The 27836-nt window shown below is 42.1% G+C and overlaps 2 protein-coding genes and 1 pseudogene across 2 annotated transcripts in view; 1 reads left to right on the top strand and 2 right to left on the bottom strand.

Annotated features, from left to right (window-relative positions):
- LOC114652426 (E3 ubiquitin-protein ligase TRIM16-like) overlaps nucleotides 1-27836 on the bottom strand; it is a 1019527-nt gene that overhangs the window by 468305 nt on the left and 523386 nt on the right. The window lies entirely within an intron of this gene.
- Nucleotides 1-27836, top strand: part of LOC114652555 (tripartite motif-containing protein 16-like) — a 593234-nt pseudogene that overhangs the window by 264472 nt on the left and 300926 nt on the right.
- LOC127527839 (zinc finger protein 665-like) lies at nucleotides 82-16161 on the bottom strand. The gene is made up of 3 exons (XM_051927968.1): nucleotides 16050-16161; nucleotides 12062-12582; nucleotides 82-1198 (listed from the first exon to the last, which is right to left on the bottom strand). Exons 2-3 carry the CDS (start codon nucleotides 12450-12452, stop codon nucleotides 387-389), a joined length of 1203 nt encoding a protein of 400 aa, XP_051783928.1. The 5' UTR covers nucleotides 12453-12582; nucleotides 16050-16161; the 3' UTR covers nucleotides 82-386.

The following is a 27836-nucleotide window of genomic DNA, read 5'->3' as shown; positions in this document are numbered from 1 at the left end:
TGTGACATCTGATGTGACTTTTTATGGTGCTTTGTTGTGAGAACTGCTTATCACATTCAGACAACAATAAGGTTTATCTCCAGTATGAGTTCTGATGTGGCACTGAAGTGTGCTTAAATATAAGAATCATTTCTCACATTCAGAACAGCAATGAGACTTTTCTTCAGTATGGATTTTGGCATTCTGGTTTGTATAACATTTGCCACATTTAGAACATACATACTGCATTTTCGCTTAAGTGGGAGTTTAGCTCTTTTCAAGTAAACGCACAATGTTTAAAACCTTTCTCCACATTGAGAACAGCAATATGGCTTCACTCCAGTATCAATTTTTGTGTGCCTTTGAAAATTGCGTTTGTCAGAAAATTGTTTGTCACATTCTGGACATCAAGAAGGTTTTTCTCCAGTGTGTATTCTTCCATGTCTCTGAAGACAGCTTCTCCTTAAGAACAACTTACCACATTCTGGACAAGAGTGAGTTTTTTCTCCTGTGTGAATTTTTCTGTGTCTCCGAAGACAGCTTCTCCTTAAGAACAACTTACCACATTCTGGACAACAATGAGGTTTTTCTCCTGTGTGGCGTCTTCTGTGGTTCTGAAGATTACTTCTGCTTGAGAACAAAGTACCACATTCTGGACAACAATGAGGTTTTTCTCCAGTGTGTATTATTCTGTGTCTCTGAAGACAGCTTCTCCTTAAGAACGACTTACCACATTCTGGACAACAATGAGGTTTTTCTCCTGTGTGGCGTCTTCTGTGGTTCTGAAGATTGCTTCTGCATGAGAACAACATACCACATTCTGGACAACGATGAGGCTTTTCTCCTGTGTGGATTCTTCTGTGCCTCTTAAGGTGGGCTCTCCTTGAGAAGGACTTACCACATTCTGAACAGCAATAAGGTTTGTCTCCTGTGTGAATCTTCATATGCTTATTAAGATAACTTTTCTGTGTGAATTGTTTGCCACATTCCAAACAACATTTTTTTCCAGTGTGAACTTGGATTTCTTTCTCCACTTGCTGTCGATCAGTTTTGATCGCTTCTGTCTGTGTTACTCCAGTAGCAGGGAGAGAACTGCACTGCAAAAAGGCTGCTGTCAAGTTCTTAGATACTCTTGCTGATTTCTTCATAGCTTTCTCTTTGTATTGAAGAGAGGGCTGACCAAATGAAGGTGGAGAGAAGCTGCCATTCTTCTGTAAATCTGAAATAACACAAACATTTTAATTTGTTTATCCCCCCTGACACCTTTATCCAAGGCGACTTACAACATTTGAGAAACAATTGGTTACATTTCTCTTGTTCTTCCAACTGGAGCACAGACAGGTCACGTGACTTGCTCAAGGTCACATGGTGTCAATAGCTGAATTTGAACCTGCAACTTCAGGGATTGATGTTGAAATTCCTAACCACTACCTGCCTTTAAAATAAATGAAACAGTACAAGTAAAGTAAACGTGGCACACTGGTTGGAGTTCCTACCTCACACTGAGGTGCCATTTATGGTCTGGCCACTCCGTGTGTGGTCTTTACATGTTCTGCTGCTGTCTGTTCAATTTCTCCACCTTTCTCTCATATGTGAAAGACAGGCCTGATCTGATCAATCGATCACAAATCCAATTTCACTCCAAATGACATGACCGAGATCAGCAAATTAGCTGATCTTAACATCTGATCTTGAATGATAAAAAGCATTCAAGACAAAGTTCCAACATTACCAAAATAGAGAAACACGTCCTAGCCAGTCAAAAAGTTTTATTGCCTTCCAACAAGAGATAAATTTGCGGTTTGTAATATATGTGCAAAAAGAAATCAGTCATGGAGGATTCTCTGCTAACACTTTCAACAATACAAACCTTATTCAGCATCTGAGAAGTCAACACAAAAGGGACTGGTGTGAAGAACGAGCGGTTTAAAGGCTGAGGCGACCATCAAGCTTAGTCTAGCTCAGTCACCTACTCTCACTCGGCCTCCAATAACGGAAGCACTTAGAAAACTCAACCTTATAATACTGACAGCAAGAGTGCCAAAGACTTACTGTGACAGCAAAAACAGTGGAATTTGTAAGCCTGGACAATCAGCCACTTTCAGTTCTGGAAGATGACACCTCCAAGATCATTTAGATCTACGATTCCATCTGCCAGTGAATGTTTGTTGATTGATTTATTTGTATAATTAATTAACCAAGCATTCTGACTAAAATCCCTTTGATTAGCCTTTCACTGAATGTGTAGGGAGATGGGAGGAAAGGGATGCAGAGTGTTTACCGCGCTGGTACATAAATATAAATCATTATCAAGTGGACGTCGATTAGTAAGAAATTGTAATCAGCCCTCTTATTGGCTTGTTGGGTAGAATGGTACGAGCCTAGTTTTAAGACATAAACAAAATAGAGTGGAACCTCGTTTGAGAGTAACTTGGTTTACGAGTGTTTTGCAAGACGAGCTAAAATTAATAAATTTTGACTTGATAAACGAGCGACGTTTTGCAATACGAGTAGTATGTATACGCTTTGTCTGCTGAACATCATGTAATCACAACTGAGCTGATGATTCTTCTCTCTCTCACTGCGGGATTGTGGGCAATCGTCTCCTATTCTCTGTCTGAGTCGGCGTGCCTCACTCATATAGTCAACATCCTTACGAGCGTATACTGTTTACTACAGCATTGTGACTGTGTGTGTGCTGTGATGTGCAAGTCCCCATCTTGCACGACCAGCTTTATTCAGCTTGAAACAGCAACAGTGCGGTTGTTTATTGTAGCGGGATCTGCCGCTCTCCTATTCACAGACACAGGAGTCAGGCAGGGTCGTAGCCAAGCAGTACTGTTCCCTGCACATTTATAATGTTCCTTGTATCACCCATCTACACCAGGCGGTTATAGCATGTCCGCGATCTTTTCAGATTTGCTTTTACGGCGGACTGCTACAGCCCTGGGAGACTGCGATTGCTTTGGGACGCTCTTCCGCGTTTCGTCCCATTGGGTGTAATTCCACAAGAGTTTAGAAACTCGCTCACACCAGCGATGATTCTTTTCAAAGGTAAAGTGCAGGTTAATTTGTTTTATGTATTATTACTTTATATTTTGTATTAATCAATCATTTTTATATGAATAGTTTTGGGTTGTGGAACGAATCATCTGAGTTTCCATTATTTCTTATGGGGAAATTCACTTTGATATACGAGTGCTTTGGACTGCAAGCACGCTTCCGGAAATAAATTATGCTCGCAAACCGAGGTTCCACTGTAATTCTAATTACACATAATAAGCAATGCGTAAGAATAGTCACTACACAGTTAGGAATTCTGTAACCGATATTATTATTATACATGACTCAGGCACCGCAGCGAGTGGTAGCCTTTCCAGTAGCTCTGTGTATGACTATCTTTCTACCTTTTTTCTCTATTTTTCTTTATTTCACTGTTATCTCCTACCACTTTCTTTTATGTGGACTCGTTCCCTGGACACTTTTTACTACTTGGAGATGGATTTTTACACACCGAGACTCGTCTATTCAAGTTGTCAACTTCAAGCGCTGAGAACAAATGCCCGCGCCGGTGTGCTTACTTCGTCAGGTAAATAGGGAACAAGGCCGTATCGTGGCAGCAGGGCCGGAGCCAAGTTAAAAGCCAAGCCAAACCTTCCGTGCTTTCTGTGATCCTGGGAAATGTGAACTCACTACCAAATAAGATCGACGAACTGGCTGTGCTGGTGAAAAATGTCAGGACCTACAGAGAATGCAGTGTGTTATGGTGTATAAAATCTGTACATTTTGGTTTCCATTCTATTTTGCTCAAGACAAAACAACAGATGAATTATATTTACGACAATTCAAAGCAGGTAAGGGAAGACCTTACACCTCACTTTTAAAACAGCTGTTTCAGCATTGAAAGGAAGACATGCTGGTGGCTCAATTACTTTATAACCTGGGAAAGGAAGACTGAGGCAGTAACAAAGAACTTTATTATCTGGGAAAGAGTTGCAGCAAAATTCATCAATCACATTGACAGCCAGCCAATCAGGTGCATGTGTTGTGAAACCAAGGCATGACATTTTATAATAAATATGCCTTGGTTTGAAAGAAGAGAAGAGGAAAGTAGGGGAGAAAAAGAGCAGAAGAGGAACAGACGAAGACGGCACTAGTCATCAGAAAAGCATCATGAACACTGACTGCTAAATCAAACGCCGCCCTGGGACATTCACCCTCGTCATCTCTACCTTTTTTCATATGCTTTTCCTAAAGACTATATATATTCAGACTTTCCTATCAGTACCTATTTTCTATTATTATTTGTTCCAGTGGTATTATTATTTTTGTAATAAATACCATGCTGCTTTTAACTTTCTATGCTTTGTCTTAATGTCTAGAGTGATTGAAGCAATAAGTTCGATTTCTTTGACCACCTGGTGACAGCCGGATTTTTTCCATTATTTCTGTGCTGTGAGGTTTATTAAGGCAGAGAGTGATGAGCGCCACTCAATAGCTGGAACAGTACGTGAAGAAGGTATTCTTGGCTGATAAATGGCCTATAGTCAAGAGTGCTGAGTCTTTGTATGTTTAAATGTATTCTTTAGACCAAAAGTAATATTTAGGTCTGAGATATCACTAAAACATCGTATGTTGTTCCTGCTGAATAAGTAAGTCTCTTGAAATGCTGAGTGACAGACTGTGTTATTCCTAAAGCACTTGTGTGGTTTAAAGTGCTAAGGGTTAATCAGTGTGTGTGTGTCATTCATGGGGCACTGTTGTGGTTAGGGTGTGTGTGTGTGCGTATAGCTGTGTGTGTGTGTGTGTGTTCATCTTAAAGTGCAAATGTAGACCAACCCGATAACAAACTTGACTAGAACACTTACCCTTGAGGGAAAACAGGTAAAGGGTAAATAGAGGGAAATACCACGATAATACAGTTGTGTTTTAGTGAAACGTGGCTAACAACTAACATCCCAGATGCTAACGTGGAGTTACCCGGGTTTAGCACAGTTACTTGCGTCTCTGTCCGCTCTACCTGCGGGAAGCACAAAGGAGGAGGACTCGCTCTCTACGTAAATACAAGATGGTGCAACTCTGGACATGTAAACGTTAAAATCTCCACTTGCTGCAGGGACATCGAACTGTTGGCCGTAAGTTTGCATCCCTATTACTTGCCCAGAGAGTTTGGACACATCATTGTTGTTACTGTTTACATCCCTCCTCAGGTGGACGTGGAGATAGCGGGTGACGTCATCCATTCCACAGCTGCTAAACTACAAACGCAGCACCCCAAGGCGGTTGTGCTAATCGCTGGAGACATTAACCATGTGACGCTGGACGAAACATTACCTGCCTTCTCCCAGTATGTGGATTGTAACACCAGGGGAAATAAGACTATTGACCTACTGTATGCAAACGTTAAAGACGCATACAGCGCCACCCCACCGCCTGCGCTTGGGAAAGCAGATCATAACCTGGTTCTGCTTCAGTCTCACTACAAACAAAGAGTGAGGTTCCTACCTACAACTACACGCTCATTCAGGAAGTGGTCCCCTAAGGCAGAGCAGGCTCTGAGAGACTGCTTTGGAACTATGGACTGGGATATCCTGCAGGGATCATACAGTGAGAACATTGAGGAGGATGTTGACTGCACTACTGACTACATCAACTTCTGTATGGACATTGTAGTTCCAGTAAGAACAGTACGCTGCTATGCTAACAACAAGCCATGGATTACAAGTGACATCAAGGGCCTTTTGAACCAGAAGAAAAGGGCTTTTAAAGGCAGTGATCAGCATGAGCTCAAGCGCATGCAGAAGGAACTCCAAGTCCAGCTCAGGGTGGCGAAGGAGCAGTACAGGAGAAAGCTGGAGCAGAAGTTGCAGAATAACAGCATAAAGGAAGTGTGGGATGGGATGAAGATCATCACTGGCTGCAGCTCGAAGCGGGATGCCACCATTGAGAGAGACGTGACGAGAGCAAACCTGACGAACAACTTCTTTAACAGGTTTGACCACCCTAACCCACTCTCACCTCAGAGTACTGCACCATACACCCATCCTTCTGCTGATGCCAGCATAGGATAGAGTTCACCCCCACCCACAATTACAGCAGCCCAGGTAAGCAGAGAGCCGAGGAGACTTCATGCCAGCAAAGCAGCGGGTCCACATGGAGTACCGCCATGACTGCTGAATGCCTGTGCGCTGGAGCTGGGAATTCCTCTACAGTGCATCTTCAACCTGAGCCTGGAACAGGGGAGAGTCCCGAGGCTTTGGAAAACATCTTGTATCACCCCAGTCCCAAAGGTATCACATCCTAGTCAGCTGAATGACTTCCGGCCTGTCGCTCTGACGTCACATGTGATGAAGACCATGGAGAGGCTGCTGCTGCTTCACCACCTCAGGCCACAGGTCCGCAACGCCCTCGACCCTCTGCAGTTCTCCTGGTATGCGAAGGTGGGAGCGGAGGATGCCATCATCTATATGCTACACTGATCACTCTCCTACTTGGACAGAGGCAGTGGTGCAGTAAGAATTGTGTTTCTGGACTTCTCTAGCGCCTTCAACACAATCCAACCTCTGCTCCTTAGGGACAAGCTGACAGAGATGGGAGTAGATTCCTACCTGGTGGCATGGATCGTGGACTATCTTAAAGACAGACCTCAGTATAACGTTAACATTATACAAAGTTATTGTCTGTTATAGCTGCATTGTTATCACTCTTTAATTTAATATTGTTTTTTTGTATCGGTATGCTGTTGCTGGATTATGTGAATTTCCCCTTGGGATTAATAAAGTATCTATCTATAATAATGAATTTTTCCCCCAAATTAAACAATGGTACAAGGACACGTATTTCACAGATTGCAAATCTCAAACACATAAACTGCTTAGTGCCGGTGTCTCGACCACACAGACGCACTCGGAGTGACAGACGACAGCCGAGAGATCCAAAGAAACTCCCCACCAACAGAACTGCAGAATGCATGAAGAAATTGTCAATAAAGATAAAAACAAGATTTGAGTCAGCAGCATCAGAGGTGAATCTTTATCTCTGTGAACCTCATACCACAAGAGATGCTGGGCCACTGGCTATCTGGAGGACCAATAAAAGTCATCGTCCTCCCTGTGCCCTCCTTGTACGAGTGGGGACAGCGAGGGTCTGTTCAGTATGGCAGCACACATCGTGGATGACAGGAGGACCAGACTGTCCTCAGAACATGCAGAGATACTTATATTCTTAGATAAGAACCTGAAGCGTTCACCAAGACTGTCTCGTTTTCTTCTTGTCGTAGTCGATGGCTACAAATATCTAACTGAACATTTTATTTGTTTAGAAATGTGGAGTATGATTAAGACATGCCTTTGGTTTTGTTGAGCTTGTTTTTGTTCCATTATGTGTGCATTATGGGTAAATGTTCTTTGTGTATGCTGTATGCAGTAGCGCTTTATTATGGAACTAGCCAACCCGCGGCGTAACATACGCCGCATAATTATGTATTGATAGGTGAACACTTGCTGAACGACACAGTTGTCCAAATGGGGTGGGTTTGTGGATACCACAGTGAGTGAATGAAAAGATGGACCTCTGGAGAGAGCAACATACAATTGTCCGTGACTGAAAGCGGGATCGTCTGTGACGATGGAGGCCACGCTGGTGAAAGTTACTTCGTCGGTAGGGATAAGTGTCAGCACTTGTTCATTAAGGTGTAGCGAGTCTTCGTTGTTGACGCTTAATATAGCTTGCGTACTTAGTTGTTCCAGAGTCACAGTTGAGAAACACTTTTTTAATGTCTTTTAAGCACAGGGAAAAAAATGAACATGTGAAACATCCATAATGTAATAAGCCACCAAGAAAAGTAACATTGCAACAATGCACGCTACGATCCGATCGCTGTAAACAGAAGTGAAAACAAAATCGAGGCCGGTGCATTCTTTAACTGCCTTGTAGCGCAATGGTAGTGTTGCTGTTTTGCAGTAAGGAGACTGTGGAAGATTTTGGGTTTGCTTCCCGGTTTCTCCCTGTGTGGATAGCGCTTTGAATACTGAAAACACCAATATATCAATGTAATGAAGTATTATTATTCTTGTGTCCAGCGCTCTCTCTCTCTCGTATGTATGTATGTATGTATGCGTGCGTGTGCGTGTGTGTCGCTCACTGCACGTGTTCCTGCAGGCATACCAGTAAGTGAATGAAAAGATGGAACTCTGGAGAGAGCAACATACAACTGTCCGTGACAGAAAACTGGTTTTGGCAGATACATGTACATCTTTTTGAAAGTTTGGCCCTGTGCCTTATCAATTGTTATCGCAAAGGCAAATCTAACAGGAAATTGTCTTCGTGTTAATGTAAAAGGCAAATTATCCGTGACAAACAAACTGTTTTACACGCTGCATACCAACCCGCGGCGTAGTATGCGCTGCATAATCACGCCGCTTTTTTAATGTTTTTTAAACAGAGGGAAAAAATGAACATTTGCAAAATCCGTAACGCCGCTTTTAGTAAGTACAATGCACACGCGTTTAATTTGTCAGCCACTTTTTGCCAGCCGCCTTTTCTGGTATGGGCTGCTTTTGCAGTGTTACCGCTTGTGCATATTAAATCTTGAAATCCTTCGAGTAACTAACTAACACCCACCCACCCAGCTTGTGAGAAAAAAATGTGCCCGTTCTTTCTTCATTTTGTTGCAGCCTATCAAAGACTTGCTGATCATGTTTTCTAGACTCAATATACAGTGGAACCTCGGTTCACGACCATAATTCGTTCCAAACCTCTGGTAGTAAACCGATTTGGTCGTGAACCGAAGCAATTTCCCCCCATAGGATTGTATGTAAATACAATTAATCCATTCCAGACCGTACGAACTGTATGTAAATATATTTTTTTTAAAGATTTTTAAGCACAAATATAGTTAATTATTACAACATAGAATGCACAGTGTAATAGTGATCTCTCTCTCTCAGCAGCACGTGAGCCTCCCCAGCTCCTCCCCTCTGTCTCTCAGAAGCAGGCGAGCCCTCTCTCTCTGTAACATTGCAGCAGTTGTATAAACACTTTTTTTTTTTTTTTTTTTTAAAATGAGTTTTAAGAAACATTTGAACAAATCCGAACTTTATTTAAAAGCCAACCAAGACAGTAACATTGCAGGAGTTCACCATTTTTAATCAGGCGACTGACAGTATTGGAGTCAGGCACAGAGAAGGTCAGCTGCAGAGAGCGTGTCTCGACTGTTGCAGGGCGGCGAAGCAGGTGAGACGCTAATGAAAAAGAGGCACAGGGCTTATTGGTTTTTAAAGACTGCTTCCTTCATTGTGTTTTAACCTCAGTTTTAAAGGATTGCGCGGCTCTCTCTGTCGCGCTGCCTGTGTGTGCCTCTGTCTCTCTCTGGCGCTGCCTCTGTGTGAACCAAGGTTCCACTGAGGTTGAGTAATGAAAAAAGTCAATGGTCCATGTGCACTGTTGCACAGACGTACATAAATGACGCCGTTTTTTCTGAGGCGTCGCGTCCGAGTTGGTGGGCGTAGCTCCTTCCTACTTGTCGGCGGCTTAGTGAATCCACGCCCTTTCCTGCATGCTTTCATGGGTGTCTTGTTTTGGTGTGCGTGCTTTCATGGGTGTCTTCCCCTTCTGGCGTCGACTTTGTGAATTATATATATAGATGTGAAGTTTATATATGGCTAAAAATAAATATTTAAAAAAGAAAATTATTATCATTGATATCAGCAGATGCTAATGGAATGGGTGATCAGTATCAGCTCTAAAGACTCCGATCAGAGCCTCTCTACCCAATAATGTGTCTGAATTTGGGTTTTCTCTTAATTGTAATGTATGTGATGATATTTACATCCTCTAGAACCTAATCTGGCCTAAAATCTAAACATACAAATATATCCGCTTGTGTTAGGGGAGCACAGTGTTTAGCACAGCTGCTTTATTGTTCAGGTGTCCTGGGGTCAAATCCTGCCCACAGTTCTACATAGGGGCTCTGAATGGTGTTTCTGGTTCTTCCTCTCATCCCCCAAAACATGCAGGTGACGTGGAGTGATGACTCCAAATTGACCCGATGTGACTTTGTGAGACGGAAGGGTTCAAGATCATCTCCAAGTGAAGATTTCACACCACTGCCAACATGTCCAGGCCATGCTGCCCCAGCAAGTGCAGGCTGAGAGCAGAACACAAGATGCTGAAAGAAGACCCTGAGACCCCCTGAATGTCATCATGGCTCATACAGATAGTTCTTGTCACCGTTAACGTCAAAATGCACGAGATTACCATTAGAAAGATGAGGCACATATTAGGTGGGCACTGGCTTGAGCAAATTCACTCTTATTTAGTGCACAGGGGTGAAGATGTTATTCTTACTTATTTCTTTCTTTCTTTTTGTGGACACGTTTGGCTTAACTGATGCACAATTTAAGAAATACACAGTATTTCACAAAAGTGAGTAGACCCCTCACATTTTCGCAAATATTATATCTTTTCATGGGACAGCACTGATGATATGACACTTTGCTCCAATGTAAAGTAGTCCGTGTACGGCTTGTATAACAGTGTAAATTTGCTGCCCCCTCACAATAACTCAACACACAGCCATTAATGTCTAAACCGCTGGCAACAAAAGTGAGTACACCCCTAAGTGAAAAATGTCCAAATTGTGTGCGCAATTAGCCATTTTCCCTCTCTGGTGTCATGTGACTCGTTAGTGTTACAAGGTCTCAGGTGTGTTAAATTTGGTGTTATCAGTCTCACACGCTCTCATACTGGTCTTGAAAACAGATATACGAGTGCTGCCAGCATTGCTGCAGAGGTTGAAGGGGCGGCTGGGGGGTCAGCCTGTCTGTGCTCAGACCATATGCCACACACTGCATCAAATTGGTCTGCATGGCTATCGTCCCAGAAGGAAGCCTCTTCTAAAGATGATGCACAAGAAAGCCCGCAAACAGTTTGCTGAAGACAAGTAGACTAAGGACATGGATTACTGGAACCATGTCCTGTTGTCTGATTAGACCAAGATCGACTTATTTGTTTCAGATGGTGTCAAGCGTGTGTTGCGGCAACCAGGTGAGGAGTACAAAGACAAGTGTGTCTTGCCTACAGTCAAGCATGGTGGTGGGAGTGTCATGGTTGGGGGCTGCATGAGTGCTGCCACCACTGGGGAGCTGCAGTTTATTGAGGGAACCATGAAGGCCAACATGTACTGACATACTGAAGTACACAGGATCCCCTCCCTTCATAAACTGGGCCGCAGGGCAGTATTCCAACATGATAATGACCCCAAACACACCTCCAAGACGACCAATGCCTTGCTAAAAAAAACTGAGGGTAAAGGTGCTGGACTGGCCAAGCAAGTCTCCAGACCTATACCCTATTGAGCAAACAGAAGGTGGAGGAGCGCAAGGTCTCTAACATCCACAAGCTCCATGATGTCGTCATGGAGGAGTGGAAGAGGATTCCAGTGGCAACTTGTGAAGCTCTAATGAACTCCATGCCAAAGAGAGTTAAGGCAGTGCTGGAAAGAAATGGTGGCCACACAAAACACTGACACTTTGGGCACAATTTTGACATTTTTCACTTACGGGTGTACTCATGTTTGTTGCAGGTAGTTTAGACATTAATGGCTGTGTGTTCAGTTATTTTGAGGGGACAGCAAATTTACACTGTTATACAAGCTGTACACGGACTACTTTACATTGGATCAAAGTGTCATATCTTCAGTGTTATCCCATGAAAAGATATAATAAAATATTTACAAAAATGTGAGGGGTGTACTCACTTCGCTGAGATGTCTTTAACAAAATATGACTTTTGATATTCTCATTGAACGTAATGCGCTGTTGGCCTAACATACGTCACAGCTTCAGTCAAAGCTTCATGATGTTCAAGTCATGCACTGAACACTTTAGATTCTTCCTTATTCTCCCAAGTTTTTCAAATTTATCAATTTATTTGGTAACCTATTGTTTCTTATCATGGGACCGAGCAGGTGGTCTTTATCCAAGTTCAATTAACCGTGTTTTCAATCTTCTAAAAACATCAAAGAACCCACTGTTAGAATTTATAACCTCTCTTTCTTTTATATTTAAATCACATTACTCACTTATTCCAACATTCCCAGGTGACTCCTCTTCTTCTCTCCCATTTCCCTCAGTGATTTTCTCTTCAGACTCTGATTTCTCCTGCGTAGCCAGTCGTCCCGTATTAGCGGACCAGGGCTGTAAACTGGATGGAGATTCTTCACAGGCATCTTGCTTGAAAATATCCTCAGTTTCATGCTTTTGAAGTTCAAGACCAACAGAGAAATCATTCAAATCCTCAGCTTTAATGGCAGCAGTCACCCCCTTGCACTCCTCCTCCTCTTTAAAAACTGATATTCTTTCTTCTTGATCCTCCAGCTTCACACACATATCTTCTGGTGTGAGCCGCTCACAGTCCTCTTCTTTAATGTCCACCGTTCTTTCATCCACACCATCTTCTTTGGCAGAGGCCATACTCTGTGGGAAACTCTTCTGTCTCTTTAAGCGTCTGCCCTTCTCTTCTCAGATTCACTTCTCACATGGACAGCCCTGAGCTGGAGGCCATTAGACACCTCAGTGTATTGCCATGTGAAATGGGAAAGTCCTGTGAAAATAAAAGTGTAGAATTAACTTCATAAAGTCAGTAAAAATAATGAGCACACTTCAGGGTCACAGTGCCTTCCATGAGGTTTGGTTCAAAGACACATTCTTCTTGATTTCCTCCTCTGCCTCACAGTTTAAAATCACAAATCAAACAATTCAGATGTGATCAAAGTGCATTGCAGACCTTCATTAAAGGGGATTGGCATACATTTCAGTGCCACCATGTAGATATGACAACACTTTATCTACACGGCACCATCATGTTTGGACACAGCAATGGCAGGTCTATTAAAGCCATCATATTTAGGGCTTTGTTGGCTATACACGGACATGAACTTCAAACAGGAGTACGGGGTCTTCACATCATTGACACATTCACACGTTTCACTGCAGGAAGTGTTGTAAAGACAAAGAGACCATCAGAAATCGTGACACAATTCATTCATTCTCAGATAAGAGTACATGGAGCTCCTCAGAAACTACTTAGTGATAATGGTGGGGAATCAGAGAGAGGGCAGAGAATTTTAACATTGAAACAAAGACCACCACTGCATACAGTCCCTGGCGTAATGGACTACCTGAGAGACACAATCAGACACTCACAGAAATTATACAGAAAGTGATAAAGAATACTGGATGTGACTGTTAGTGCCAGATTAGCACCACGGGGCACTAATGGTAAAGAATACCATGCACAATATTTATGGGTACAGCTCATATCAGATGGTGTTTGGCTGAAATCTAAATCTTCCTTGTGTTCTCATGGACAGACCACCCGCCCTAGAAGGCACCACTAGGAGTGTGTCAGTGGAGCACATATTCCAGCACTGCACACTCCAAGAAGAGCATTTACTGAAGCCGAGTGTTCAGACCGAATACGGAGAGCACTCCAGAGACAAGTTAATTCTGAAAATGATAAATCTGAGACAAAGTGGACTGTGCAGAATGGAAGGGACCTGCAGATGTCATTGGACAGGATGGAGTTGTGAAATGTGTCAGACGTGGAGGTACTCTTGGAAGGGCCCACCATTCTAGACTACGTAAAAGTCAATGGTAAAGGTGACAATCGACAGACCACCAGCAGTGAGAGAGATGAAGAGAGAGATTTATCTAACACTACATCAGATAAAGACGACACTGGAGATGAGAAGGAGACTCTAAACTCTTCAGTCCCAGTACAAGATGTCTATGAAGTTGAACAAACTCACGGGCTAAGACGGAGTCATTGTGTTTGTCTAAAAAAGGGGCAAATGTGAGATATGTGGGCAGAGATGGTGGCATACAGTTAAAGTATTAGATTGGGCTGGCAAAGCAGAACTTGGTATAATTTAGAGTTTACTGATCCTGACAGCATTGCTGACACAGAAGGGTCTGTTCACACATCAAGTGTGGATAATCTGCAAGTTGAACCAGAAACTAATGAACTGCAACTATGGGACTTGGGTGTGGAAATCACGGAGATATCAGTGGAATCAGCAAAGCAGGAAGAGATAAGCAGCTGAGAAAGAAATGGAGCATCTGAGGAGGTGGAAGACCGCAAGATGGATATGCCCTTTAAAAAGAGACTTCAGCAGGAATCGTAACTACAGCACACCGAGTGGCACGAGGGTCTGAGAGACGAGATAGGAGTGGGCTCAACAGGGATTCACCAACATGGGCATCAGAATCTGCTCACCAAGGTCTCTGAGGCTGCAAGTCAAGTCAAGTTGGAGAGCATGCACTGGTACAGCATGTTGCTGCACCCACTACATGGCGAAACAGCTCGGGATCCCGGTTGGCAACCCCCCAGGCAGACACGCGGTCCAGTCCTACCCTCCGGAAATGACCCTCTATCTGCCGCAGCCAGGTGTTACGTGGGTGACTCGTTGGCCTGGTCCAGCCACTTGGGTCCCCAACAATGCGCTCTTACGAGCTGGATCACCCTCGGGGAAACACGCCATATGGCCGTGGTGTTGTAACGAACGCTCCCTCACAATGCAGGTAATGTGCCTCATTCGGGACTGCATGATCAACACATAGTCAAACCAACGGTACCCAAGGATTTTCCGGAGAGACACAGTACCAAAGGAGTAGTCTTCGTCTCAGGTCATTGGATAGCATCCATGTCTCACCACTATATAGAAAGACAGGAAGCACCAGGACTCTAAAGACTTGGACATTTGTCCTTTTGCATAGATATTGGGAGCGCCACACACCCCTTTCCAGCGACCTCATGACCCCTCATGCTCTCCAAATCCATCTACTTACTTCACAAGAAGATTCCCCACAGACATGAATGTCACTGCCAAGGTAAGTAAACCTCTCAACGAGGTCAACAGTCTCTCCGCAAACAGACACACTGCTGATGGCCATGCCCACGAGGTCCTTAAATACCTGGATCTTGGTTTTTATTCAGGACACTCAGACTCCTCACTCAGTCTCTCGAGCGCCCCGATCAGAGCCTCCATTGACTTTGCTGATCTTCGCGGAGTGCTGAGGCTGCACTGCCACTTTAAACAATGAGGAGAGACAGTTTACCTAAAGCCCATAATAGTCAAGTCACGGCTCTGATGCGCTCAGCCCCGATTGGCTTGAGTCCTGTTCTTCATTTAAGACGAACATCTGTAAACTAAAATATAAAAAAGTGTACAGAAATACTGAAAGCATTTGTAAAGGATAAAAGACATTAAATAAAACAATACCGTTTCAAATATCACAAAATTGTACTCTAATGCCATGCCAGCTGTAGATTTTACTGAATCCCTCCAGCAGCACTAGCTTGTGTAATGTTTGTATTTTTATTGCCCATTTAACAAATCAAAGTCTCCCTGATACAGTGAAACCGCACGAGCATCTTTCCTGATAAGAAAATACAAAAAAAAAACATTTAAATTATTTCTGATAGGACTCAGTATGAGACAAACTGCTAGCAATGAAAACTGAACGCGCCCTGTAAAGTTACATCCTTAACAAAGTTTTCCGATGAAGGCTTTAGAGGAAAAAGGAGAAAACACAAAGAACACGCAGAGCTCAAAAAAATCAGAAATGAACGACGGGGCCGTGCGGGAGCGAGAAGCTGAACAAGCGCGTGCCCGACGGACAGCACAGTTCAGAGCATGCGCGAAATCAAAAGGAGAAGCGGCGCGGAAACGTGCACGAGCGCGAAGAGAGCAGAAACAATCCCGAGTTAACGCGCCTCCGCCAAGTCAGATGTAGCATTACATTTCACAGGACAGCGACCGGAAAATAAATTAACGCATCTGCAGCTAAAAGTGTGCGACCCCCGTCATCCACAGTAAACTCGTGAAGGTGCGATTTGCTGTGCCGCCGCCGCTTTCTCCTCCACGTAGCGCTCAATCCCCAACACTTAAAAGCAAACCACGCGGCCTCAGGCACCTCCTCAAATCTAAAGCCGCTCAGCATGTCGCGATCTTCCTCGGTGCTGGCATTCCCACCTGTACACGATCCCCACGTTGGACTTTGTCTCACCTTCCGCACCTCTGCTTGATCTTATTGCCATGAAGTCGGACCGCTCGGGTCTCATAAAAGCAAAACTAGTGATGTACTGCTGGGTACTGACTAGTCGAGGTTTCGAAGCGCTGCTCTGAGGTTGATTTGAAATGCCCCCCCATCACCTGATTTTGAGGCACGCTAGCGTCATGACGTCATTAATATCTGCGCAGTCAGCAGCCGATTTGTTCCAAGTGGATATGCAGACAGGCTGACCAAATCGGCAGCTGACTGCGCAGATATTAATGACGTCATGACGCTAGCGTGCCTCAAAATCACATGATGGGCGCATTTGAAACAAGCCGCGAAGCGGCCTGGCGCGGTCATTGATATAGAGACTCCGCATTCACTGTGTTGCCCAGTCGACACGATACGTCAGCCTTATTGCGAGTGGCAAAAGTGCCATTTAAACTAATACAGATAGATGTGGAAACTGGGTTTTCTGATGAAAAAACAATAACGTTTAAAACAGTATCGTTTACATACAACAGATTTTGGCGAATCGTTTAAATGCAATTATTTATATCCATTTATACACTAACGATGGTAATTATTAAATAATGACTCGGACATTAAACAATACTTCAGTACTGTGTTGCGTAAGAACAGGACGAAGTCTAAAAATGTTTCGGGGATGGAAGAAGGCATCCCGAGAAATTTTACTTATATGGGAGGTAGACTTCGTCCTGTTCTTACGCAACACAGTACTGAAGTATTGTTTAATGTCCGAGTCACCTCACTTATAGATTACTGTAATGCTGTTCTATCTGGCATCCCACAAAACGTATCCATCGCTTATAACTTCTTCAAAATTCTGCTGCCAGGATAATAACCTGCTGTTCTAAATCCACTGAACATATTACACAGATTCTCTCTCAACTTCACTGGCTCCCTGTTAACTACAGAATACAATACTAAATACCGCTCTGAACATTTAAAGCTCTCCACAACCTCACTGATCTCCTCCAGACTGACACTCCTCTCGCTCACTCAGATCCTGTAATTTGAGAGTATTCAGTCTGGCAATATGGTGCAGCCTTAGTTTGTGGAAGACAAACACAACTAAAGACATGAACATAAAATGATGGTTGTCAATTTCAAACTGTGTTTCCTCAATGTGCTCCTTGAGAAAAAAACACACCATCTGAACCAATCTCAGCCCAAACAAACTGACTGATCAAAGATCCACTGACAGCTTGCCCTAATGTCGACTGTCAGATAACACGCTCAGCTACTTTGACAACCTTGACTGGACCCTCAGGAGGAATCATCAAACCTCCTGTGTTTTTTAATGTGAGCGAGTGGTAGCTTTGATCATATGATGCCGGTACAGCATCTGTTACCAAACCAGCACGGCACACATCACAGGACAGCTTTCTCAAAATCCCATCTAAAGTCTACCTCCCTCTGCTTCCTGACGTGGATTTCTTTGGGATACCTTCGAAGTTTGAGAAATGTTAACAGCTAACAACAATCTACATGGTTAGTGACTAATTTAGCCAAAACGTTAATTGGAGGCTCACTTGAGCACATAAATGCATAGCTTTGTTAGCTTAGCCTGGCGTAGCTAAAGTTAAGATTATAAAACGGGATTTTCTAATGGCCAAATATAACCCAAACAATTGTTCAGCCTGACCTATGAAATGTAATCCCCCTGGGATCTGGTTTGGAGCGTACAGCGGTTTGTACAATCCCAAGCAGAACATGTGTGAGGCATCTTTATCCATTACTTCACTCCAAAGCAGTGCCACTCGCAATATGGCGGCGACGTTGATGTACGATTCTGCTGGTCATGAGGCGTCTAGTTATTCTATGTCTATGGGCACAGTGACGACAAGTCAGTATCGAGCAGCCCATCACTAATCCCAATTTAACGTGCCTCCACAAATTTAGATGTAGCATTACATTTCACGGGACAGTCACTGGAAAATAAATTAACATAGCACCAGCTAAAAAGTGCGCAACACTCGTCATCCACAATAAACTTGTGAAGGTGCGATTTGCTGTGCCACCTCTTCCTCCACGTAGCTCTCAATCCCAAACACTTAAAGGCGAACCACGTGGCATCAGGGGTATGAGGGGCCAAACAGGCCATAAATCATATATTTCTGTGTGTAATCTATTGTTTTATGTGTGAACACTATTGGTTTATGAATATTTACTATTGGTTTGCATGCATACTTAATCGGTTTGCGTGCGTACAATACTGGTTTCATTCATATGAACTATATTGGTCCGTGTCTGTATATTATCAGTTTGTGTGTGAGCTATAAAAGTTTGTACGTGCATACCACTGGTTTGCATATGAACTATATTGATTTGCGTGTGTATATCATTGGTTCCAGTACGTATGTTATTGGTTTGTGAGTGAACTGCATTGGTTTACGTTTGCATGTTATTGGTTTGCATATGAACTATATTGGCTTGTGTTGTGTGTCGGTCTAATGATGGATTTGCGTATGCACTATATTGGTTTCATGTGAGTAACCTGTCGATTTTGAACTTGAACTCTATTGTTTGTATGTGTGTGCTATGTCGGTTACACGTATGAAACATACTGCTTATGCATGCGCACCCTGTTGCAACTTTGTTTATGAACTATATCAGTTGTGTGTGCCATAGACATAGAATTACTAGACGCCGTATGACCAGCAGCATCGTATGTCAATGTCGCCGCCATATTGCGAGTGGCACTGCTGTGGAGTGAAGTAACGGATAAAGATGCTTCACGCATGTGCTGCTTGGGATTGTACAAACCACTGCACGCTCCAAACCAGATCCCAGGGGATTACATTTCATAGGTAAGGCTGAACAATTGTTTTGGTTATATTTGGCCATTAGAAAATCATGTTTTATAATCTTAGCATTCAAGGTCACCTTACAATAAAATTAAACAACATCAGTAAAATTAAAACAAGAGAATGATAAATCAAAAAGCAATAATTAGCAAACAAACAAAAATAACTGGCAGTAACAGTGCAAAATTCACAATTGGTATGCCAGTTTGTAAAGATAAGTTTGAGGGCAGTTTTAAAATGTGTTATTGAGTCGAGCTGACGAATATGAGAGGGAAGAGAATTCCCGAGTTGAGGAGCACAATGAGAGACGCTCGAGCTCACATAGCACTGAGTCTGATGTGCGGTACAGAAAGTCGAGCTGCAGATGAGGATCTGAGTGAGCGAGAGGAGTGTCAGTCTGGAGGAGATCAGTGAGGTTGTGGAGAGCTTAAAATGTTCAGAGCGGTATTTAGTATTGTAATCAGTAGTTAACAGGGAGACGGTGAAGTTCAGAGAGAAGAGGTGTGATATGTTCAGTGGATTTAGAGCAGCAGGTTATTATCCTGGCAGCAGAATTTTGAAGAAGTTATAAGCGATGGATAAGTTTTTGTGAGATGTCAGATAGAACAGCATTACAGTAATCTATACGTGAGGTGACTCGGGCATTAATCAATACCTCAGTACTGTGTTGCGTAAGAACTGGACAAAATCTATAAATGTTTCAGGGATGGAAGAAGGCAGTCCGAGAAATGTTACTTATATGGGGGGAATTATTTAATAATAATAATTATTATTATTCCGGGCACTCCGGTTTCCTCTCACAGTCCAAACGACATGCTGGTTAGGTGGATTGGCGATTCTAAATTGTTCATAGTGTATGTTTGGTGTGTGGCTGGGTGTGTTTGTGTGTGTCCTGCTGTGGGTTGGCACCCTGCCCCGGATTGGTTCCTGCCTTGTGCCCTGTGTTGGCTGGGATTGGCTCCAGCAGACCCCCGTGACCCTGTGTTCAGATTCAGCGGGTTGGACAATGGATGGATGGATTATTATTATTATTATTTAATAATTGCCATTATTAATGTAGAAATTGATATAAGTAATTGCATTTAAACGATTTGCCAAAATCTGTTCTATGTAAACGATTCTGTTTTAAACGTTATTGTTTTTTCATCAGAAAACCTGTTTTTCACGTCTACCTGTATTAGTTTAAATGGCACTTTTGCCACTCGCAATATGGGGGACGCGCTGACGTATCGTGTTGACTGGGCAACACAGTGAATGCGGCATCTATCTATATATGTCTATGGTGCGCGCAAACTACAGTACAGTATATCGGTTGTTCACGTGATCTTCAGCGGAAATGGGCGGGGCAAGAAACAGGAACTCAAGGGCCGGTAGAGTCATGGAGTGTAAAGACAAGTGGCTAGGAGTCGCATCTGCGTTTAAACAGCACTATATATTTTTTTCCGTACAATACGTTTGCGAAAGGACTTGGTGGTAATTATTACTATTTAACAGAATCTACCCTTGAGTCTGTAATAAACACAAGGCTGAAGTTAGGTACGTATTCGGTCATCTTCTTATTCGTTCCCATCTACATGCTTGCTTGCTTACTTGCAACCCACAGCTGTACTTGTTCACACAGCATTTGCAAAACAGTTACTTATTCTAAAGGCAAAATGTTCAACATTTACGATTGACATCTTTATGTAACATAACATTTAGTTACTACTAGTTAGATTTATTATGCCCGGCGCAGGGCCGTTCTTAGGCCCTAATGCATGTAGTATTAGCTACAGTTCAGCCAGATTTGACCTGTTTCCACTGGGCACCGCGTGAAGGTATGTAGCTAAGCCCAGTGTGTGCAAGATGTACAGTGTGGTGGTGAATATTTTTATAAATTTTAGGGCATTTTATTTATTTTTTTGTCACAATTAAAAAGTGTGATTTTTATACAGTAATCCCTCCTCCATCGCGGGGGTTGCATTCCAGAGCCACCCGCAAAATAAGAAAATCCGCGAAGTAGAAACCATATGTTTATATGGTTATTTTTATATTGTCATGCTTGGGTCACAGATTTGCGCAGAAACACAGGAGGTTGTAGAGAGACAGGAACGTTATTCAAACACTGCAAACAAACATTTGTCTCTTTTTCAAAAGTTTAAACTGTGCTCCATGACAAGACATAGATGACAGTTCTGTCTCACAATTAAAAGAATGCAAACATATCTTCCTCTTCAAAGGAGTGCGTGTCAGGAGCACAGGCTGTCACAGAGATAGAGAGGAAAGCAAACAAATCAATAGGGCTGTTTGGCTTTTAAGTATGCGAAGCACCGCGGCACAAAGCTGTTGAAGGCGGCAGCTCACACCCCCTCCGTCAGGAGCAGAGAGAGATAGAGAGAGAGAGAAAGAGAGAGAGAGAGAGACAGAGTTTGTTTTTCAATCAAAAATCAATACGTGCCCTTCGAGCTTTTAAGTATGCGAAGCACCGTGCAGCATGTCGCTTCACAAAGCAGCTGCACACAGAAGGTAGCAACGTGAAGATAATCTTTCAGCATTTTTAAACGAGCGTCCGTATCGTCTAGGTGTGCGAACAGCCCCCCTGCTCAATCCCCCTACGTCAGGATCAGAGAAAGTCAGCGCAAGAGAGAGAGAGAAAAGTACGTTGGGTAGCTTCTCAGCCATCTGCCAATAGCGTCCCTTGTATGAAATCAACTGGGCAAACCAACTGAGGAAGCATGTACCAGAAATTAAAAGACCCATTGTCTGCAGAAACCCGCGAAGCAGCGAAAAATCCGCGATATATATTTTAATATGCTTACATATAAAATCCGCAATGGAGTGAAGCCGCGAAAGGCGAAGCACGATATAGCGAGGGATTACTGTACTGTTTTCCATTATTTTCTACCAAATTAAAACTTGGGCTAAAGAACATTCCAGAATAAAGCTCAAGAAACGAAATCAACTTTTCACGCTTTAACACTTGCAAAATCTTTAATTAATGCCGAGTAATCAAGAGATTGGACAACGTCTCGCTCAATGGACATTAATGCTAAAGCATTCAATCGTTCTTGTAACTTGGTTGTCCTGAGGTAATTCTTGATTATCTTTAGCTTAGAAAAGCTGCGTTCCCCAGCAGCGACAGTAACTGGTATGGTCAAGGCGATACGTAGCGCTATTGCGATGTTTGGAACAGAATCTTGCAAGCTGTTCTGGTATATAAGCTGCAATGTTTCAAGAGCAAAAGCATCAGGAGGCACCAGATTTGCCAAAATACGCAATTCAGAGAACAAGTCCTGAGCATCAATATCGGAACAAGTCGTTTCATCTGTTAATATCGCATTGAGATCCTGACAGGATTTAATCAAATCCGCATCACTTAGACATTTTATTCTCTCATAATTATAACTTCAGCAACTGCTGGCTGAACATCATCATCTGGCTGCTCATTTTCTTGTGGAATGTGACGTGAATGTTGCTCGTTGCTTACTGCTGGTCGGTTTTGAAAGTAATCAGTAGGAGAATGCATCCCTTCGGCCACGACAAATTTCTGCAAAGCTCCTTTTTGTGTCTCAATAAAGGCTACATCGTCTGCCTTTTTCTTTCATTTAGCAACACCAGATGGATAACTGCATTTCATATTAATATGGTACGTGCGTAACTGTTAACTTGAATAAGACGCAGTTACGAGCGGAATACGATAAGGCCAATTCCAAAGCGAAAAAAGGAAGAAAGCATTATATACGACAGAAAAACACGGGAAGAAGTCCACGCCCACACCCATGATGCAACCGTGGTCTGGAACGGAATGGGGGGCATTTTTCGTACGTGGATTACTCGTTTAGCCGGATGTCATTGTTGATAATTTGGCCTGATCCTGATCTGTCGGTTTTTCGAAACTCTTGCTGGAAGTGTTGTCATAGCAACACATCCTAATCCTCAAACCAGCTCGGAGCAGTTTGTTCTGCGTAAACAAGGATTAGTTTACACACGTGATCAGTGACGGTGCGTGGAAGTCATCCAGTCAGGGCTTCGCCGTTCATGAATGAGCGATCAATTGATATCGGTGTGCAAATTATACGAAGAGAATTTCATATAGAGAGGGTTATGTGCGATCGGCAAGATCTTTTATTGCTCCCGGTGGAAATTCTTTTCGAAAGATACCGCTTTAGCCGAGGGGGAATATTGTACCTCAAAGATTTATTAGCACCTTATATTTGAAGTCAAACTCGGCGAAGTCGGGCTCTCACAACCACACAGACAGTAGGCATTGCTTTGAGGTTTTTTACAAGCGGCACTTTTTTATGTACTGTAGGCGATGCGGAAAATCTAACTAAATGTGCAGTTTGCCAGGCAATTCGTAAAGTCTGTTTGGCTCTAGAAATATTTCCTTCAGGTTTTCATTGTGTTTCCTGGACACCTGCGTGTGCAGACAATAAAAGAGGCGTTTCATGCCATTGCAGGTAGATAATACACAGGCTAAAACACCCACAGTTCCATAAAGAATCTCACAATCAGCCTAACATTCTCATTACCAGGATTTCCAAATGTGATTGGGGCACATGGGACTGATCAGAGTGGAGTTCGATCAAACATTATTTGGAAAATGTACCTCTCCTCCTGATGAATAATCAGACACAGTGTCTTCATCAAATATTTGACCTTTGTCAATATCTCGTTGGTCAGACACAGGTTCAAGAGATATGACATTCCCTGCAACTGACCCAACAAAAAAGAGGGCTATGGAACATACTTATAGCACACAAGGAGGACAAATATATGCAATGACCATCCTTTACCTGAAATGAAGTGACCACTGCATCCTGCCACTGGTTCTGAGGAGGAGCTTCCAACTGGAATGCCCTCAGAAACAGGGCGATGGGCATTTTGCTGGAGAGCCAACTCTTCTGCAGGGGTTAGGTCTGGACCGCGTGGACCTCCACCTGTTTTTTGCTTGTCTGCCTTCTTATTAGCTTTACAATTAATGTTCTTTACATTATATATGATTCTTTATGTCAACAGTTCTTTAAATAGTTATATACCAATATTTACCAGTTTGAAGTATATTCTTGTACTTCACTTTAACCTGTTCCCATGTTCTCCTTGTGCTCACGTTTGATCTGGAATTATGACATATTAAATAATAATTAATCTGACACATAGGAAATGAAATGCTGTACAATGTACACTTCTTGGCGTTTAATTTTTTCGGAGACTTTTTGCCAGCCGTCTTTTCTGGTTTGGGCTGCTTTTGCAGTGTTACCGCTTGTGTATATTAAATCTGGAAATTCTTCGTGTCCTTCGAATAAAAGGTCTTGCGCCGCTTGTGTGAAAAAAAAAATGCGCCCGTTCTTTCGTCATTTTGTTACAGCCAATCAAAGACTTGCTGATCATGTTTTCTAGACTCAATATATATGGGCTTTTTAGTCAGCGCGGGCGCGCGCATTCATCTCGTATGATTAAATCCAGCTACACTAATCTAATACACAGCTGCGTTTGAAAAACCGACTTATCTGGATGAGTTTCACTGGCATTAACTCATTCAAGATGAGGCATCTGATCTCGGATGGTTTAAGCGACATACGGAAAATACCCCCCAGGACTGTGATTGAGGACCCCTGCTATAGACATACACACATATATTTAAAATGCATCAACACACGCCATTTGTTTGAGTGTGCATGTAGACCCGACTCCTCAGAAACGCCACTTCCCACAGTGAGAGGTACTTGGACATGCGACTGAAGGAAAGTGAGATGAAGATCAGCGAATCTGTGCAGACCCCCACGAGTTCGTGTCATTGTGCTCACCGTCGCCCCCTGCTGTGCAGATCTGACAGCTGAGCAATGAAGCGCTGGCTCAAAGCGTAACAGCAGTTGGCCCTGCTGCACCTGTAAGGTGTGCTGACTTTAAATCCTAGTTGGGGCTCGCGTATGGTCACTGCCAAAAGTTAAAAAAAAAAACATTTTAAAAAGAGTTATTTTGTATTTGTCTATAAGTTAACAAATAGGCCCACGTTTAGCGGACATTATGAACGATTCACATGGGGCACTTCGTTCCTTGCTGTAGAATCGTGTCCACCTACAATCTGTAACAAATTAATAAGCATATTTTGCGTAAGGCAGCACGTATTATAACAATCCAGCATCACCTCATGTCGATCATATCAGAGAGGCTAAGAAACGCTTCACCAAAGCCGACTTGTATCTGCTCACGACACTCCTCATTAAACGTTTTTACTACTCAGTGATTCCCAGATCTGTAGCTGATTTGTATTTTTGATTTCCAGAAAGCAATGTGAGTAAAAGCGAGCTCTGCATAACTAATCACAACTGTCTTTAAAACAGAATCAGTGCAATCGACAGCGTCTTCTGCAATTTAGGGAAAGCCTCGGGATTTCTGCATTAATGAGACAAAAATGATGAAAAGAAACTTTGTGAATTCATCCAGAGGTGGACATAAAGATCACTCAAGTACTGACAAGAAGGAGCAGCTGGATAAGCACATCTGGAGCCAAACTTTCTAAAAACATCTGACTTTGATAGCAACATCCTTTACTTGTGAATTCATCTTTTCAAAGGGGGGTAAATAAGTAGTCTTCCGAAGTGCAGCACAAGAAAGTAAATCATTGATGGAAATAGAATTCTTGACAGACTAAGCTTTTGTCGTTTCTGTTTTCTTAAACCATCTTCAGTCCCACAATCCCCTGCAGTCAGTGACACGTTTAACGTTCTCTGCTCCTCACCTGTCGTGTTACCCAAAGCATCAACACGGAGTTTCATTCAAGGCTTTACCGTCCGTCCTGTCACACACGTAAAATTAGACACACATGTCCTCTACATACACGTTCAATAATAATAATAATAATAATAATAATAATAATAATAATAATAATAATAATAATAATAATAATAATAATAATATTAAACTGGCAGGAATGAGAAAAAGCTCCAGATGGTAATATTTATGAGAAGAGCCCTCATGGCATCAGGGTGAGGAGGTGCCTTGTCTCCCGTTACGTGAGCTCGTCTGCCGCCCCTCACTTACACTGACTCGCGTTACACTGGGGGGCAAATGCAATGGAGAATACCGACAATGTACACCTTCAGAAGTGGAATAAATCGACTGTACACTAAAGCATTCCGTTGCCAAACGTAAAATACAAAGAACATTTCAGATAAACGAGGAGTTTTGTTAATTATAAACAACGCAACATAATGTGTTGTTACTCTTTTATTTATTCTACCAAACTTTACATATCTAAATGGATATTAATATGGGTAATATGTTTATAATAATTCTAATTAAAATACACTGTCAAAATATATTAATGAACAAACTGAGACACGTTGGCCTTTTATCACAAAGCGTGTGCGCTGTCATTTAGGACACAATGCATTGTTAACGTCACGCACTCTCTACTGACACGATGTCACGAAAATAAAGAAACAGCGCAGTCCATGAAACTCACAGCCTCCTTGATCTCTGACCTTATGATTAGTTGTCAATATCATATAAATAAACTCATTTTAAGAGGGTGACAAGTCTGTCAGTTCAATAAGAGCTCCGTTTAAAGTGTTTGCATATTCAGAATATAAAACAGAATCTCAATGAAGCGGGACTCGTGAGTTGTAACGAATAATATGTGACACTGAGGAATTATAATTCATAATAACGGGAATAAGTAAAAACTACGACTTCCTGAAACGGAGACTGCAAACGTATAGGGAGGAAAGCGGAGTACCCGATGGCAACCCACGCAGACACGGGGAGAACATGCAAACTCCACACAGGGAGGACTCTCCCTCATAAGGATTTCCTTTCCTTTCAAATAACAGTAACTAAAATTGTATTCGTTACTCGTTTGAATGTGTGTGTCACACCTTTAAATTTTTGTCACTTGCCTTTTGGGGCCACCACTGGATAAAACTATCGCATTTAAAGGTTGTGTTAAAATAAAGAATGTACTATACAATAGTAAGAGTTAAATCACATAATCACATAAGACACCTCACTGTTGGAGCCCCGGCTCTTTCAATGAATATTCCCTTTTCCACTGTATCATTATTATCGCTCCTGTTATTAATATTATTATTATTAACCCTCATCTTTTGTTGAGATCACATTTAATAGTCCGACGTCTGGGGTTTCACGACCCTAATGTTGTAGTTTAAAAAAAATGAAAACGAGCCTTGTTATTTATCCTTAAATGTTTTCTTTCTTTTGATTTAATTAAAACGGAGTAGACGGAAAATAAAGGTTTATCCCTGTACTTTGCCGTAATATAGGTAAGCACATCTGAGAAAGAAAAGATGAAATCCTTAAGTCAACAGACTCAATTATTCGATCAAGTCAACTGAAAAAAATGGCATGTCAGATTAAAATAAAAAAATGTACATTGGTTGCACATAATAAAATTGATTTTATCAAAAATAATTTAATTATACTTAATGCATTAAAGTGATATATCTTGAAACAACATGATATTTTAATATAAAATGAATGAAACTTTTTTATTCTGTTAAATTAGTTATGTTATGTTAAATGAAAATGATTAATCTCAATAAAGCATACAATTTTAACAATTGTTTTATAATCTTTTCTAAAAAATGCACCTCACCGAGTTACTTAGCTATAACCTCTTTAGGTTGTCAATTAGACTTGTTCCAGTATCATTTTATAGTTCATGTTCAAACTTATTAATAAGAAATAAACAGGTTGGCTTACACAAAAACTAGTTTTATTTAGTAAAAGCAATACAAACAAACAAAAATATAAACGATTAGTATTCAAAAGGTGAAATGTACAACAGTTGTACAAGAACACTGCTTCTTTGGCTGTGCCAGAATGCCATAATTAAATATGAACACAAAATAGAGTGTTTTATTATAAAATACAAAAACAAATTTGTCTGTATTAATAGCATTTATCTGGTTGAGCAGTATGGTGGCGCAGTGGTAGCGCTGCTGCCTCACAGTTCGGATACCCAGGT

This window comes from Erpetoichthys calabaricus, chromosome 5 (genome assembly GCF_900747795.2).
Source record: "Erpetoichthys calabaricus chromosome 5, fErpCal1.3, whole genome shotgun sequence".
NCBI classification, from domain to species: domain Eukaryota; kingdom Metazoa; phylum Chordata; class Cladistia; order Polypteriformes; family Polypteridae; genus Erpetoichthys; species Erpetoichthys calabaricus.
Note: the sequence above shows the minus strand (reverse complement) of the source record. Positions and strands in the feature narration are given on the sequence as shown.